The sequence below is a fragment of the Lonchura striata genome, chromosome 15 (genome assembly GCF_046129695.1).
Source record: "Lonchura striata isolate bLonStr1 chromosome 15, bLonStr1.mat, whole genome shotgun sequence".
In the NCBI taxonomy this organism is placed as follows: Eukaryota; Metazoa; Chordata; class Aves; order Passeriformes; family Estrildidae; genus Lonchura; species Lonchura striata.
Window position 1 is genome coordinate 364,024 of NC_134617.1, and position 12,884 is coordinate 376,907.

The 12,884-nt window shown below is 49.6% G+C and overlaps 1 protein-coding gene across 1 annotated transcript in view; it reads left to right on the forward strand.

Annotated features, from left to right (window-relative positions):
- The first annotated feature begins 3,293 nt into the window (after positions 1-3,293).
- PPP2R2B (protein phosphatase 2 regulatory subunit Bbeta) overlaps positions 3,294-12,884 on the forward strand; it is a 60,720-nt gene continuing 51,129 nt past the window's right edge. Inside the window, exons 1-2 of the mRNA XM_021543084.3 lie at positions 3,294-3,429; positions 3,553-3,630. Coding sequence (XP_021398759.2) covers positions 3,420-3,429; positions 3,553-3,630 — 88 coding nt within the window. The 5' untranslated portion in view covers positions 3,294-3,419. The remainder of the gene's footprint in view (positions 3,430-3,552; positions 3,631-12,884) is intronic.

Sequence of the window (12,884 nt, forward strand, 5' to 3'; positions counted from 1 at the left end):
GGCTTTGGTCTGCAATAAAAAGACAGCACACTTAGGAAGAAAATCAGTGAAACATATCCCCCAGTTTTCTCAAGGAATAGAGCTTTTCTACTGTGTCAGCTCAGAAAGAGGAGACATGTCCCATGCTGGGGAATTTTTTCACTCGTACTAAAAGAAACTCAGGGGAGTGAAGTGTTCTCTCTGTCACCCGTCATGCACAACAGCCACTGCCAGCTTTCCTGGCTTGAGGAATGGGAGCGCCGTGGTGGATCTCTGGTGCCTTCTAATGGAGAGGAGGCACGGCTTATCCCTCTCCTCCAAGAGGTTCCTGCCACCAACCCATACACTCCTCCAGCACATAAACCCCACCACTACCCCAGCCTGGGCACGCCAGAAAAACCCCTGGGGTCTGCAAAGGTCAGAGGGGGCAAAGCCCCTAATGGCTGCCACTGAATTAAAATATAATTTTTATAAGTTTTATTCACCTTTACAGTTTTAACTATTCAGCTACCTATACTTTTGGTTCAACTATCAAACTAATTTTTTTCAATGGCTTAAAAAACAGAGAAGTTTTGCTATACTTATTCTATGCATTTTCTGGAACCATAAGTATTAAAGAAATTAAATTAAATTGAGCAGCCATAACTCAGCTGTAATCTTCCAGTAGACATTAACATTATGGTATGCTTGTAATGTGCTAGATTTCAATACCCATTGCTGGCATCTCCTGTGATTAAAGTGGGCTCACCTTCGCACACTGCCCACAGCTCCTACTGAATGAGAATTGTCTTGTAAGCTTTGCAGGCAGTTGCCAGTGCCAAAGTGTAGGAATTGGTATACATACTTAATCAAGGTTAAAACTCACTGCAGGCTGTGCAGGGGTGTGGACCACCCAGGGCTCCCCTCCTGCAGCAGGGGCTGTCCCATGATCAGGGATTAAGTGTTTTCTGGATGGGCAGATCTGTCCCTGGTGCCTTATCTCGTTCACAGTTTTCCTGGCCCCTGACTCAGCACAGATTATGGCATCTGCACCCACTCTGACACATGCTGTGAGGCGGCTGCTTCTGCAAATAGCTTGAACATCCTTTTCACAATGTAAACCACAGTGTCCCAGAACCTGCATTTTTAAACACACCAATCCCAGCAAGATTTCTGTAGAGTCTGAGCTCCATTTCAGAGAACACAGAGGAATGTCTTTTCCTGGCTGCAGGATGTGAAGCGCTAGGATTCCTCAGCTAGGGGTCACTAGAATTTAAGGCAGGACAGGACTTCAGAATCCAAAGTGACAGCTCTCCTCCAGCAAGCTGGGTTGTTAATAGTGGCTAACAGCTCTCATTGCAGAGAAATGGAACTCATTAGTTAACACTGGTTCGTTGTCACACAAGGTGTCAATAGGTGGCTGGATGTAGAAGCGTTCCTCCTGCTTCTTTTCACTAGTATGTATCAAAATCTCTCCCACTGGGACAGGATCCCTGTGTCCATTGTTCACTCCCATCAGCATTCCAGGCTTCTTGTGTGCACCTCAAACAGATGCTCTTCCCCAGCATTTGGACTGGTTCAGTCCCAGGGCTGGATGCAGTACAGATAAAGCTAATCAATATCCATGTGCAGCCTTTCCCCAGGCATATCTGATTTTTAAAAGATTTCTTCAAATTCTTAGAATGAAAAGGCTTTTAGTGTGCATGTTGGCAAGAGAGAGGCCAAGCTTGCAGGCAAGATTTTCCTATACATCAATATCATAGACATGTACTTCATTAGTGAATTTCCATCCTTAAAGCAAGAACTGGTGTACCAAGAGAAAAACTCCAAAAATTACAGGGGAGGTCTGAATGTCCAGAGAGAAATTTCACAAATTAAGTTAGCAATAAACCTTAAAAACCAGAACAACTTTCTTTAAATATCCATCTCCATCATATGAAAAGAAGGCTCAGTTACTACAGGATTTTCCCAGCCTGGTGTCTGCAACAGTGCAGTGTTTGTGCTCTGGAAGTCCAGCAGTACCAAGGGCTAAGAAATCCTGTCTGCTACTGCCAGCACTTCCAGTGCAAAGCAGGAATAAACCATTCCCGGTGTCAGTGTGAGAACCACAGTGGTGAGAATAGGAACAAATCCTGCCAGAGACTGATGGGCAAAAAATACATTGATCAGCAATGTTTATGAGAGTGAAGATGTGAGACAGAGCCCTGCAAACTGCCCAGATATTAGACTCACTGTCACTCTTATCAAAGCTGCTGCCCAAGCTGCAGGAAGCACCACAGAGCCTCTGGAAAATGGTCATCTCCTCATTGCCTAGATGCAGAGTTTAATCCTCACCCTCCCCCTTTCATACCCTTAAAGTTCTATCTTTTCCTTGTATTCGCCTTGAATAACCCAATAAAGCTCACTCTTGACTTTGTACCTATTATGTATTCCAGGTTAATACATTATTTTGATACATACCTGTATTAATACAAAAAACATAAGTAAAATCAGACAGAGATCTCACAAAGACATCCAGTTAGGCTACAGCATATCCCATATTGCTTGGTCATATGCCCTACTGGACATAGTCTCCCAACCTGTGTTTTCCTTTTCTTTCGTAGAGAAGTAACAAGTCTGTGTCTCTGTAGCAAGACCCCAGACTGAGCCCAGTATCACACTTGCCAATTGTGAAATGCCTACATTTTCTGTTACACATTTCACCTGTGTGTGAAACAAATGAGATGAAATTGACTGTTCCTTGTGGCTTCATTTCCCTGCTTTCTTCATGCCTGGAAATTCTTTGAGATAAAATGTGTGTAGGATGAAAGGAAAAAAGTTGTCCTTTGAGGCAGTGGATTTTTTTGTGGAATACTGAAAACTGTGTCACACAAAGGGAAATTCTGCTCAGCTGTCAAGGAAACAAGGGGCATTGGTAGATGAAATCCTAATTTCTCTCAGAGTCTTAACACAGAGTATTGCTGCAGCAGCAAACACAGTTGAAAGCACTACAGCTTAATAATATGTCTTTAAGTAGAAATGTCTGTAGTAGTCTTTTAAAGCAGCTATAAGGCAATTGTGATTGCAGGCAGATTTTGAGGAAAGTGTTATAATGTATTGTAAAGCAGCTCCATGCTGCTTGGGTTCATTGCCAAGCAGTTCAGAACTACACTGACCACAAATGTGAAAAAATAACTTCTTGTGGTAGTAGGAGCAGTTCTTTTTTCCTGTTTTACTCCTTCTTTAACTGTGCAGGAAATGACTGGGAGCATTAGTATTCTGACAGAGGGAGGCTGTGACAAAGACCATGACTTCAGGGCCTCCTGACTTCTGTGCTGCTGCCAGTGATGTGGAGGGGACTGACTCTGATGGCTCCACTTCCCAACAGCCCTGCCATGGCACGGAGAGAACAGAGGGTGATTCATAAGGCAGGCATGCTGCTCTTGGCTCTGCAGTGCTAGCTCTGCGCTTTGCATGGAACTATGACACCAGGTGAGCAGCTGTTTATCTTCATGCAGAGATTGCACCTTGTGTGTGCATGTGCATTCATTTAAAAAAGGACAAGCTATGTACCAATGTGATTGTATCTTCTTTCTGAATGTGTTTTCCTGGCAGGATTTGGAAGCCTCATGCAGGATGTGCTGTGGTGCTTCAGTCAAGTAAAAGGAGCTATAGATGCTGGGGTGGCAGAATGTAAGTTTATTTTTCTTTTTGTTGCTGTGACCAAAGATAACTTGTCGCATACATCTTGCCTAGCTGGTGTGCAGGGAGGTCTTTTGCGTGTTGTTGGGAGCTGCTGGGACAGAGCTAAGCCATGCTCCTCGGTTTCTGCCCTCGTTATGTACTTGTGCATCTGAAAGAGATGGGCCTCTTAAATTAGCTATTGATCCAAGAATTCATTTGAGGGCATTATAGCTTAATCATAGCAATAGCCTTTGAAATAGATTTTCTTTTGGTTTTCAGCTGTTATTTAGAGCTTTTCAGGGAATAATGAGACAGCTTCTCCCACTATAACCTTTACCAGAATCAGTTCTGGAACTGAGATGGACTATTAGACATTCTCCTTATATTTTTTTGCGGTCCATGAAATGTGATGACCTTTTTAAAAGCACAGTCTTGTGAGACTAAGGGGACTGTGTCAGCCCAAGCCCCTGAGAGCAGAGCTCTGACTTCTCCTGGTGGGAATGAGGCTCTGCCTCGAGCACTGTCACCTGTCCTGCTTCAGTGGCAGTTCTGTTATGCTGCTTTTGCAGAAGAGGGTTTCAGTCTGTAATCTCTAGAGATTACATTGGGGCACATCACTCTGAAGAATATCTAATAATTTATTAAATCCCTAGAGGAAAACAGCAATATAGTGATTAAAGCCAAAATATTTTTTACTGATGTTTTGTTTTGTTGTTTTGGTTTTAAAATTATTTACAAGTGTTTTGAGCTTTTACTGTAGAATCTGCAGATCATTGTAACTGCTCAGGAGTACTTGTTTGCTACTTTAGGATTAATGAAATATTAGGTTGCATCTCTCACTCTCTATTCTTTTGTTAATGTAACCACTTACCAGCTGAGGGCTGTAAGCTTTATTTTTTTACCACTGGAGACTTAGTGGATGAACCTAGAGGCATGATGGCAGGAAAGGAGCCCTGCGATTTTTTCTTGCGGTAATCTGGCCTCACAGAACAGTAAAGGCTAATGAATAATACTTAAAAGCTGCATTCAGTAAAACTAGTAATTAAAAGGCCATGCCATTGGTGCATTCAATCTGAACAGGCACAAACAGCATGACCATGACTGAGGAGGAAGCTCACACAAGTGTTACATGTGGGATGGGCTTTGGTTCTTGTGCTGGTTTGCGTTGGCGTGTGAGTGTACACGTGTATAGGTAGTAATGTGTGTACATGAATTAAGCCATAAATATGGTATTACAGATGCCTCACCTTCATCAGAAGTTTATCCATAAGTTGCCACTATTACTCTAGTCTTTGCAACACATTTTTGACCTTCAGAACTCTTGCTAATATCCAAGCATCCTGAACTTGCAGAATGTGATTTCTTTAGTGACTATGAAGCACACAGCTGTGCATGGTCAGGTGAGAAGAGATGTTACTTTTATTACAATGCTCTTTGAATGTAGTAGAGCCTACCTCCTTCAGCAGGATGGACTGTCATTCTGGCTTTGAAATTATATTTCAAATGTTGCCAACAATAATTCTGCCATTAATTTTGTGGTAATTGTCTGCTCCTGTCCACACAGAAGCTGCACAAACAAATCTACATAAACTACCTCATTTTGTTCTTTCTTTGTTCCTTGCTTTGACTTGGAGTATGGTGTCACAGTCTGTGGTACTTGTCCCGATGAAACCAGGGGAGTAATGGATCCTTTAACTAAAGCAACTGTGGGAATGAACGAGCTCTCTTGTGCATAGATGGGAGGCCTGAGACATCTTTCAGCTGCTCAAACACTGATTTCAGTGTTAAATGTGAAGTACATGACGTTACTGACTGCCACTGTCATATCACAGTGCTTTGAACCACATTTCAGTACTGTCTAAAGCAAACAGGTTTTAGAGACCTTGCCTTATTCTGATAGATTGGCTATTAGGAGTCTACTGTAGAAAACGGGTTAGCGCGAACTTTAGAGGCGACACCTCCTCGAGGCTGCGGCGGTGCGGGGCGGCTCGCTCGGCTCCGGGGTGCGGCAGTGCCAGGACACGCGTCCGTCCCTCCGGTCCCGCTGGTCCCGGGATGCGGCCCCGGTGCGACGCGCCCTGCGCGGCCCCGGCGGCGGCTCCCGGCGGCCGCGGGGGCTGCGGCGGAGCGGGGCGGCCCGGGGCGGCCCGGGGCCCTGCGGATCCCTGCGGGGCCGGCCGCGGGGCGCCGGGCGGCTGCTGGCGGGCGGGACGGGCTTCGTCAGCGCTGCCGGCCGTGCCGCACCCGATGCGGCGGGGCCGGGCCGGGCCGGGCGAGCCGGGGCGCTCCGCTCCGCTGCGGCAGCAGCGGGGCCGGACAGCTCCGCGCGGGCCGGCGCTGCCGCTCTCCCCGCCGCTGTCGGTGCGGGGTCCGTGTCCGAGCGCGGTCCGGCGCGGAAGATGAAATGCTTCTCGCGGTACCTCCCGTACCTGTTCCGGCCGCACGGCGCGCTCCGCTCCGCCAGCTGCCACGCGGAAGGTACGCGGGGCGCGGGGGCGCGGGCGGGGCCGCCGGGAAACGCCGAGCCGCGGGGCCGGCGCGGCGGCTGCGGTGACGGGGCTGCAGGGCTCCAGGGCGTGTAGTTTGTAGATGTGGCCTTAAATGCATCCGGATATTCCCGAGGAAATGGAGCAATCCTGCCGCGCTCTGCCCGCCTCCGGCTAGCCGACCCCTCTCCCGCCGTCAGCAGAGCGCGTTTCCAGGTCTTGGCGAAACAGCTCTGCAGGAATTTGGGAAAAATAAAATGTTCTCAGCAGTGTTTCAACTTTGCATTTCCATCGTAGGAATGCAAAGTAGCGGGATGTGTTTGCCGAGACTTCCGTGGGACTCTCGCAGTGGAGAGCCCATTCTTGCGGACTCATCCCCGTGTGACGCGGTGCGGGAGCTGTCGGACGGGTCTGCGGATCATCCGCAGGCACCAAACAGCGCCGTGGGATTTACATTCCCGGCACTGCTGCTCCCCTTGTGGAACCACAGCGATTTTCCTCATTTGCCCTAAACAAAATCAGTTAATGATGAAAACCATCACCCTGTCACCCAGTTTTCTGCAGACCCATCAGTCTGTGAACACGACTGAATTGACAGCCTGACCCAAGAGGAAAATCCAGGCGAACGCTGGAGGGATGTTTGCTGAGGGTGTGGAATGGAAGGAGCAAGCAAGGAGCACTTGGCAGTAGACGATGACACTCTAGGCTAAATTATTACAGCTACTCGGGTTGCTGTAGTTCAATCCAAGCAGACAGTATAAACTTTTTAAAATTTTCTCTGAAGCTCTAAGCAGATCAAATTATCCAAATAGATATGTGGCTCTGAACTTCTTTCTTTGAGAATTTTCCTGAAGATTTCTTTTGTTTTCATGTTGACTTTATCCAAAAGTACAGTTCCTTAAGATATCTTGAGCAAGTCACTTCTTGATTATTGTATGGGAACAAGTAACTCAGTGGAGCTGAGTGCTGTTTTAAGGGAGGTCATATGACAGGACTGAGAAAAAAAAGAAGAGTTAAAGAAATAATGTCACACTGGTGTGCTACTCATTCTTCTCCATAGCAAACGGTATAGAAAGAATGACATCTGAACAGCACTCTTTCTTAGGCCATGATTAGATGCATATGATAAACTTGAGGTAAAACTGAGGTCTGTAGAGGTTAAAGGACCCTGTTCCACCCTATTTCATTAGCAAAACCAAAAAGAGAGCTGCCTCCTGCCTGAAAAGGCAGTTTAATAAATAGTTTTTAAAACCCCAGTGGGGTAAATATTATGTATTTGGCAATGAATGTTTCTTTCAAGGCCCCGAAGAACGGCTGGCCCCGCGCCGAGGCTGCCTGGGCTGCAGCTGCCGGGACAGGGCAGGGACTGTCCGCGGCGAGGGCGAGCTCTGCCCGGGGCAGCCGCGCTCCGCCTGCCGCTGGGACACAGCGTCCTGCCCCGACCTCGGCGCCCCCGAGGGGCACAGCCCCGGGCAGCGCTGCCCGCTGGCTCGGTGCCGGCCTTGTGCCCGCCGGCACCGCCCGGCCGCGGCGAGCTCGGCCGGAGCAGAGGCAGAGGGAGCTCGCTGCCCGTGGGGGCTCTCCTCCCGCCAGCAGCCCAGGTCTGCCCTGCAGCGGCTGACACCGAATTCACATGTGATCTCCAGAAATTACAGGAGCTTCCAAATTACACGCTGCATGTCAAGAGAGCAGCACAGGTGAATTCTGATCCCTGCTGCTTGGTAAGTCACAGCAACTCCTCTGTCATCTTTTGAGTAGCTCCTGTGTCTTTTCCTCTTTGGAAGTTATGATGATTTCCAGAATATTTGTATAATAGTACCCTGGCTCACAAATGCTCCAAAGAGTGGAGCGATGCTGGCGTTTCAGTAGCCCTGAGGTAACTCTCTGTTTGTTTTCTCTGAAACCTTTTACAATTTTCTGTTTTTTCACATCTCTCAATTTGTGTCCAGGCTCTGAACCAGCATTTTAGGAGGTTCCAGTGGAGGTGACATGAAAGCTGGGATGTTGAGTTGCTTATGTTAGAGCTGATACTAAAACTTAGCTTAAAGATGCCCTTAAGCTAGACTGTTAGCTTTGTAGGGGTCTTTAAGATGAAAGCTCACCCAGAGGCACCTTAAAACTAAGCTCTTTACCTTAGGGGCACCTCTAGGCTAGGCTTTTGGCCTTTTAAATATTTTTGAGTGATGTATGTATAAAGCAATAATTATTTCCTCATATACTCCAGACAGCAGATTCCTCCGTGGATGACCACAGAAAGTGTGGTCAGGTTTCAGTGGGATCAGTAGGACAGGCCAGTTAACAACAAGAAGAAAGGTTCTGCTTGGGAACTGTTTCAAATGTGCCTCAAAACTCCTGGTGGCTGGTGCCGGCTTGGAAGTGGGATGGAGTGGTGAAGGGACCAGCTGGCTGGGGGCTGACAGGCTCCTCTGCTGCCCTCAGCCCTGCCCCAGAGTACGCCTCTGTCCGTGTGCAGGAGAGCCCTGACACAAAATCATTCGCCTGGAGTGAACCTAACATAGTCAATTTTCTGGTTGGAGACTTTGCCTTTGTTTTTATGATGACTATTACACTTACCACCAGATTTTCAGTTTTGTTCTTGCTGTGTTGACCACAAGTGGGTTTATTTTCCTGGTGAGTCATTTCAGTGGTTCCAACCTGAGTTAATCCGGCACCAGCAGCTGTGAGCTTCATGGAAGTCCTTATGACTCTGGAGGGAAAACCACAGAAATTAAGTTTACAGCAATCCTAATTCTACAGGATGGTGTGTGAATTAGAGGAATGGTGTGGTTGTGAAAGCATGCAAATATGGTTTGGTGTAATTAATAGTCTATAATTACATGAAGAGGGGCCATTAGTGTAAGGCTGATGGAGGAGAACACCGAGTAAAGATTGAGCCTTCTACAATAATTACATATCCTGATTTAGCTATTTTGCAGTTTCTCATTCTGAATGCCACATCAACCCTTGCTTTTGAGTGAACATCAGACTGGCTCTAATTTCAGGTCTTACATTGATCAGGACATGCACCACATGCAAGACTCCCAACTGCCTGGTCAGTTCATTCCCTAATAGCAAATGAGGTTAATTCTGTATGGCCACAAAGAACTGGATTTTGGCTGGGGGAAAATGGCTAATTCCCTATCCCAAATACGAGGCCTAGTGTCAAACTGAAGCTGTGTGGAAATGATTTCTTCTCCCAGTGAGCTTAAGGCCTTGTTTCTGTGACACCCATTTCTTCCCTTTTATGTCTGCTTGCCTGAGGGGGGGGATCCCAGAGCGTGGCCCCGTTGCTGTGGCAGGGCTTGGAGTGAGGTGCTGTGCACACACAGCAGGTGGCAGGTGCATTGTTGGGCTGCTTTAATCTGAGACATGATGAGCAGTGTCCTGACAGGACGTGGTGGGGAGCTCCCATGCCAGAGATGCTGTCAGAACATGATGGGATGCCCAAGCCTCAGGCTCAGGCTCAGGCACTGGTGTTCAGGCTCCACACTGGTGCAGGTGTGTCGGTTTTCTCTGTTGGGGATGATCAGTGCACTGTACTTTTGTTGTGGTGACTCAGGAGCTGGAATTACCTCTCCTTGGCTGCACTGATTGCATTTTCCTTGCACTTCTCCTTTTCTGCCCATATCAAGGTTTTTTACAAAAGATAACATTTTTTTGTCTGTTGTCACTCCGTGTACGAGCAGGTTCCATCCCCATGTGAACACTGGGCTATGAGCTGGGAGCTCATGTGAAAGCCAGATAAACAGGAACAGAGGTCTGTGATCCCACTGTGCTCTAATCAGTTCAGGATAGAATATTTTAATTCTTATGAGTGGGTGGCATTTCAAAATCTTTTAGTGCCACATAAAATTGCTTTGTGTCTCCAAGTGAACTCTGATAGTATAAACATTTTTATATTGAGGCCATGATCCCTCACATGATCTTACACTGCTGAAAGTTTACAGCCAGAAGTGATAAAACTCTGCTTAAATAGAAGTTTTTTTAAAGAAGGAAAAAATAAAAATCCTGGTAGCTCCTAGGCGCAGACATGGCCTGATGTGGAGATCAGGTTTAATTATTTTAAAAGTCTGTGCTTTTCGCACCCATTTCCCACACTCATGACTTCATTTGTGCTTGTTCTCTAAAAGCTCTTGGGTAGAGAATGGGGTTGAATTTGGTTTGAGTCATGGGTGTGAAACTGAGCTGCTGTTTTAAACAAATTAATGCTCATGTTCCCCTGGGACCCTTCTGAGTGAGAGAGGAAGGTTTGCTGAAGGCATTGTTGGGATGTTCTCTTGGGGTGGGCTGTGGGTAAGGCCACAGGAGTTGTGTGGGGAACATGGGGTTGTCTTTGGTCAGACTTTGAGGGTGATAACCAGAACTGAGTGCTCTGTGCGCTTGCTAATGGGACCGAATGTCATGGGAGGAGTAAACTGGGATGAGTCTGTCCTTTAGGTTTTGCTCTTGAGCAATACTCTTTGTGCTGGTTGGCCAAGAAAGGGAAAATTCCTGAGCATGGAGTTCATTATAGAGAGAAGAGCTGAATATAGAGCAGGAGGTGATTCTGCTGAGGTTGGAGTCTTGAAAGTTTTTATTAAATGTACTTGAAGTGGTGGCTCTCGATTAACTCTGCCCTGAGGGGGTCATGAGAGATGCTTGTGGTTTGCTTAAATTACTCCTTGGGGGTGTTGTGTGTGATCTGTGCTGAAGCTTTGTCTCCAGGCCTCGAAGCTGCAGATTTTATCTTAAAAAACCAAATGAGATATTACTTGTTTGCAGGAGACAAACTCCACCTGTGGGGAGATGTGAATACCAGCCTGGTCAGGGAGAGAGAAATGGCAATCTTTTCTCACAGTGTCTTGTGAGAATTTTTAGGGAGTTGTAAGAATGTGATAACTTCTTGGTCTAAACAATCTGCAGGTGGTGTTTTTCCACCTTGCTTTTCTGTTCCTCTCCAGGACGGTGTGTGAGAAAGATGCTTTTATTAATTAACCAATCAAACAATGTTTCGTATCAGTCTATTTAAACCAAAGTTTCCTTTCCATAAAAGCCTTTTCTTCCCTTTTTGCGCTGCGTCCTCCTCTGTTCTTGCAATATTCTTGGCACAAAAGTAACAGGGAGATGTCTCCTGGACAGGGCAGGGACCCAAATTCTGCTCAAAATCACACCTGGAAGGCCCGCAGCTGGCCCGGCCCGGCCCCGCCCGGCCCCGCCCGGCCCCGCCCGGCCCGGCCCGGCCCCGCCCGGCCCGGCCCGGCCCGGCCCGGCCCCGCCCGGCCCCGCCCGGCCCCGCCCGGCCCCGCCCGGCCCCGCCCGGCCCCGCCCCGCCCCCTGCGCTCCCGCCGGCTGCCGGGAGGGGGCGGTCCCGGTGCCCTGGGCGGTCCCGGTGCCCTGGGCGGTCCCGGTGCCCGCGGGGTCCCGGTGCCCTGGCGGTCCCGGTGCCCTGGCGGGTCCCGGTGCCCGCGGGGCCCCGGTGCCCTGGCGGGTCCCGGTGCCCTGGCGGGTCCCGGTGCCCTGGGCGGTCCCGGTGCCCTGGGCGGTCCCGGTGCCCGGGAGCGTCCCGGTGCCCTGGCGGTCCCGGTGCCCTGGCGGTCCCGGTGCCCTGGGCGGTCCCGGTGCCCGCGGGGTCCCGGTGCCCTGGCGGTCCCGGTGCCCTGGGCGGTCCCGGTGCCCTGGCGGTCCCGGTGTCCTGGCGGGTCCCGGTGCCCGCGGGGTCCCGGTGCCCTGGCGGGTCCCGGTGCCCTGGCGGGTCCCGGTGCCCTGGCGGGTCCCGGTGCCCGCGGGGCCCCGGTGCCCGGGAGCGTCCCGGTCCCGCGGGGAGCGCCGACAGCCTCGGCGGGCGGGGTCCTACGGGCAGGGTCACCCACGGCTGGACGCGGCAGCGGCGGGTCCCGGTGCACGCCGGCTGCCGGGAGCACCGGCCGCCCCGGCTCCGTCCTTTCGCCGCTCCCCGCGGGGTCTGACCCCTCCGGATCTGCCACCGCTGCCGGGATGCCCGGAGTGGCCCGCCCCGACCGGCGCTGACCTGCGAGACGAGCGCTCGTGTTTAATGACACGAAATGTCGCTGAGGGATTTTTTCCTCAAAAATACTTTTAGTTGTTTAGTTTAATGCTCCGTCCTGGCGTTGGAGGATTTTGAAAATTATTTTTCTTCTCCCCCGGTTTGTGTCGGGATGCTGCTCCCCACACCTCTCCCTCTGAGCCAGTTCCTGTGTGACCATCGGTCTCTACGGGCTTCGTGGAGCTCAGACTGCCCGCAATTTTCCATGTCGAGCGGCTCCAACAAAAGCATAAGGTGAATGATAAGCACATTTCCAAGCTATCTCTGGAGATATTTCCATTCTGTGACTGTATTTTCCTCACTACAGATGGGTTCAGCTGTAGCTTCCCAGCGTTCCCCTGTTGTCTATATTTAGTTAGTGCTTAAATCAGCACAAAGGTGCCTTCTGTCATCCCTCCCACTCGGAAGGGACCCGATGGAGGTTGCCGGGAAATGCTTCAGAGTGAGAGGGAAGAGCAGCTGGCGGGGGCTGAGCTTCAGAGCAGATCTCAGGATGCGGCTGCCTTTAAATGGAGTTATTTTAAGCACTTGTGGGGAAGGCAAGGTGGTGAGTGTGGTGTGGTCAGGATGACCTACCAATAGGAAGAAACAGGGATATTGTCCCATTGTCCCTGCCATGGGCAGCTTTGTCTATCAGTGGAATTGCTGAAACTGTTCTCCTAGCCAGGGCCAGAGCCAAGCATGCCCATTTTCCCCAGCATCACGGGCTGCATTTGCCACAGCCACAGGCACAG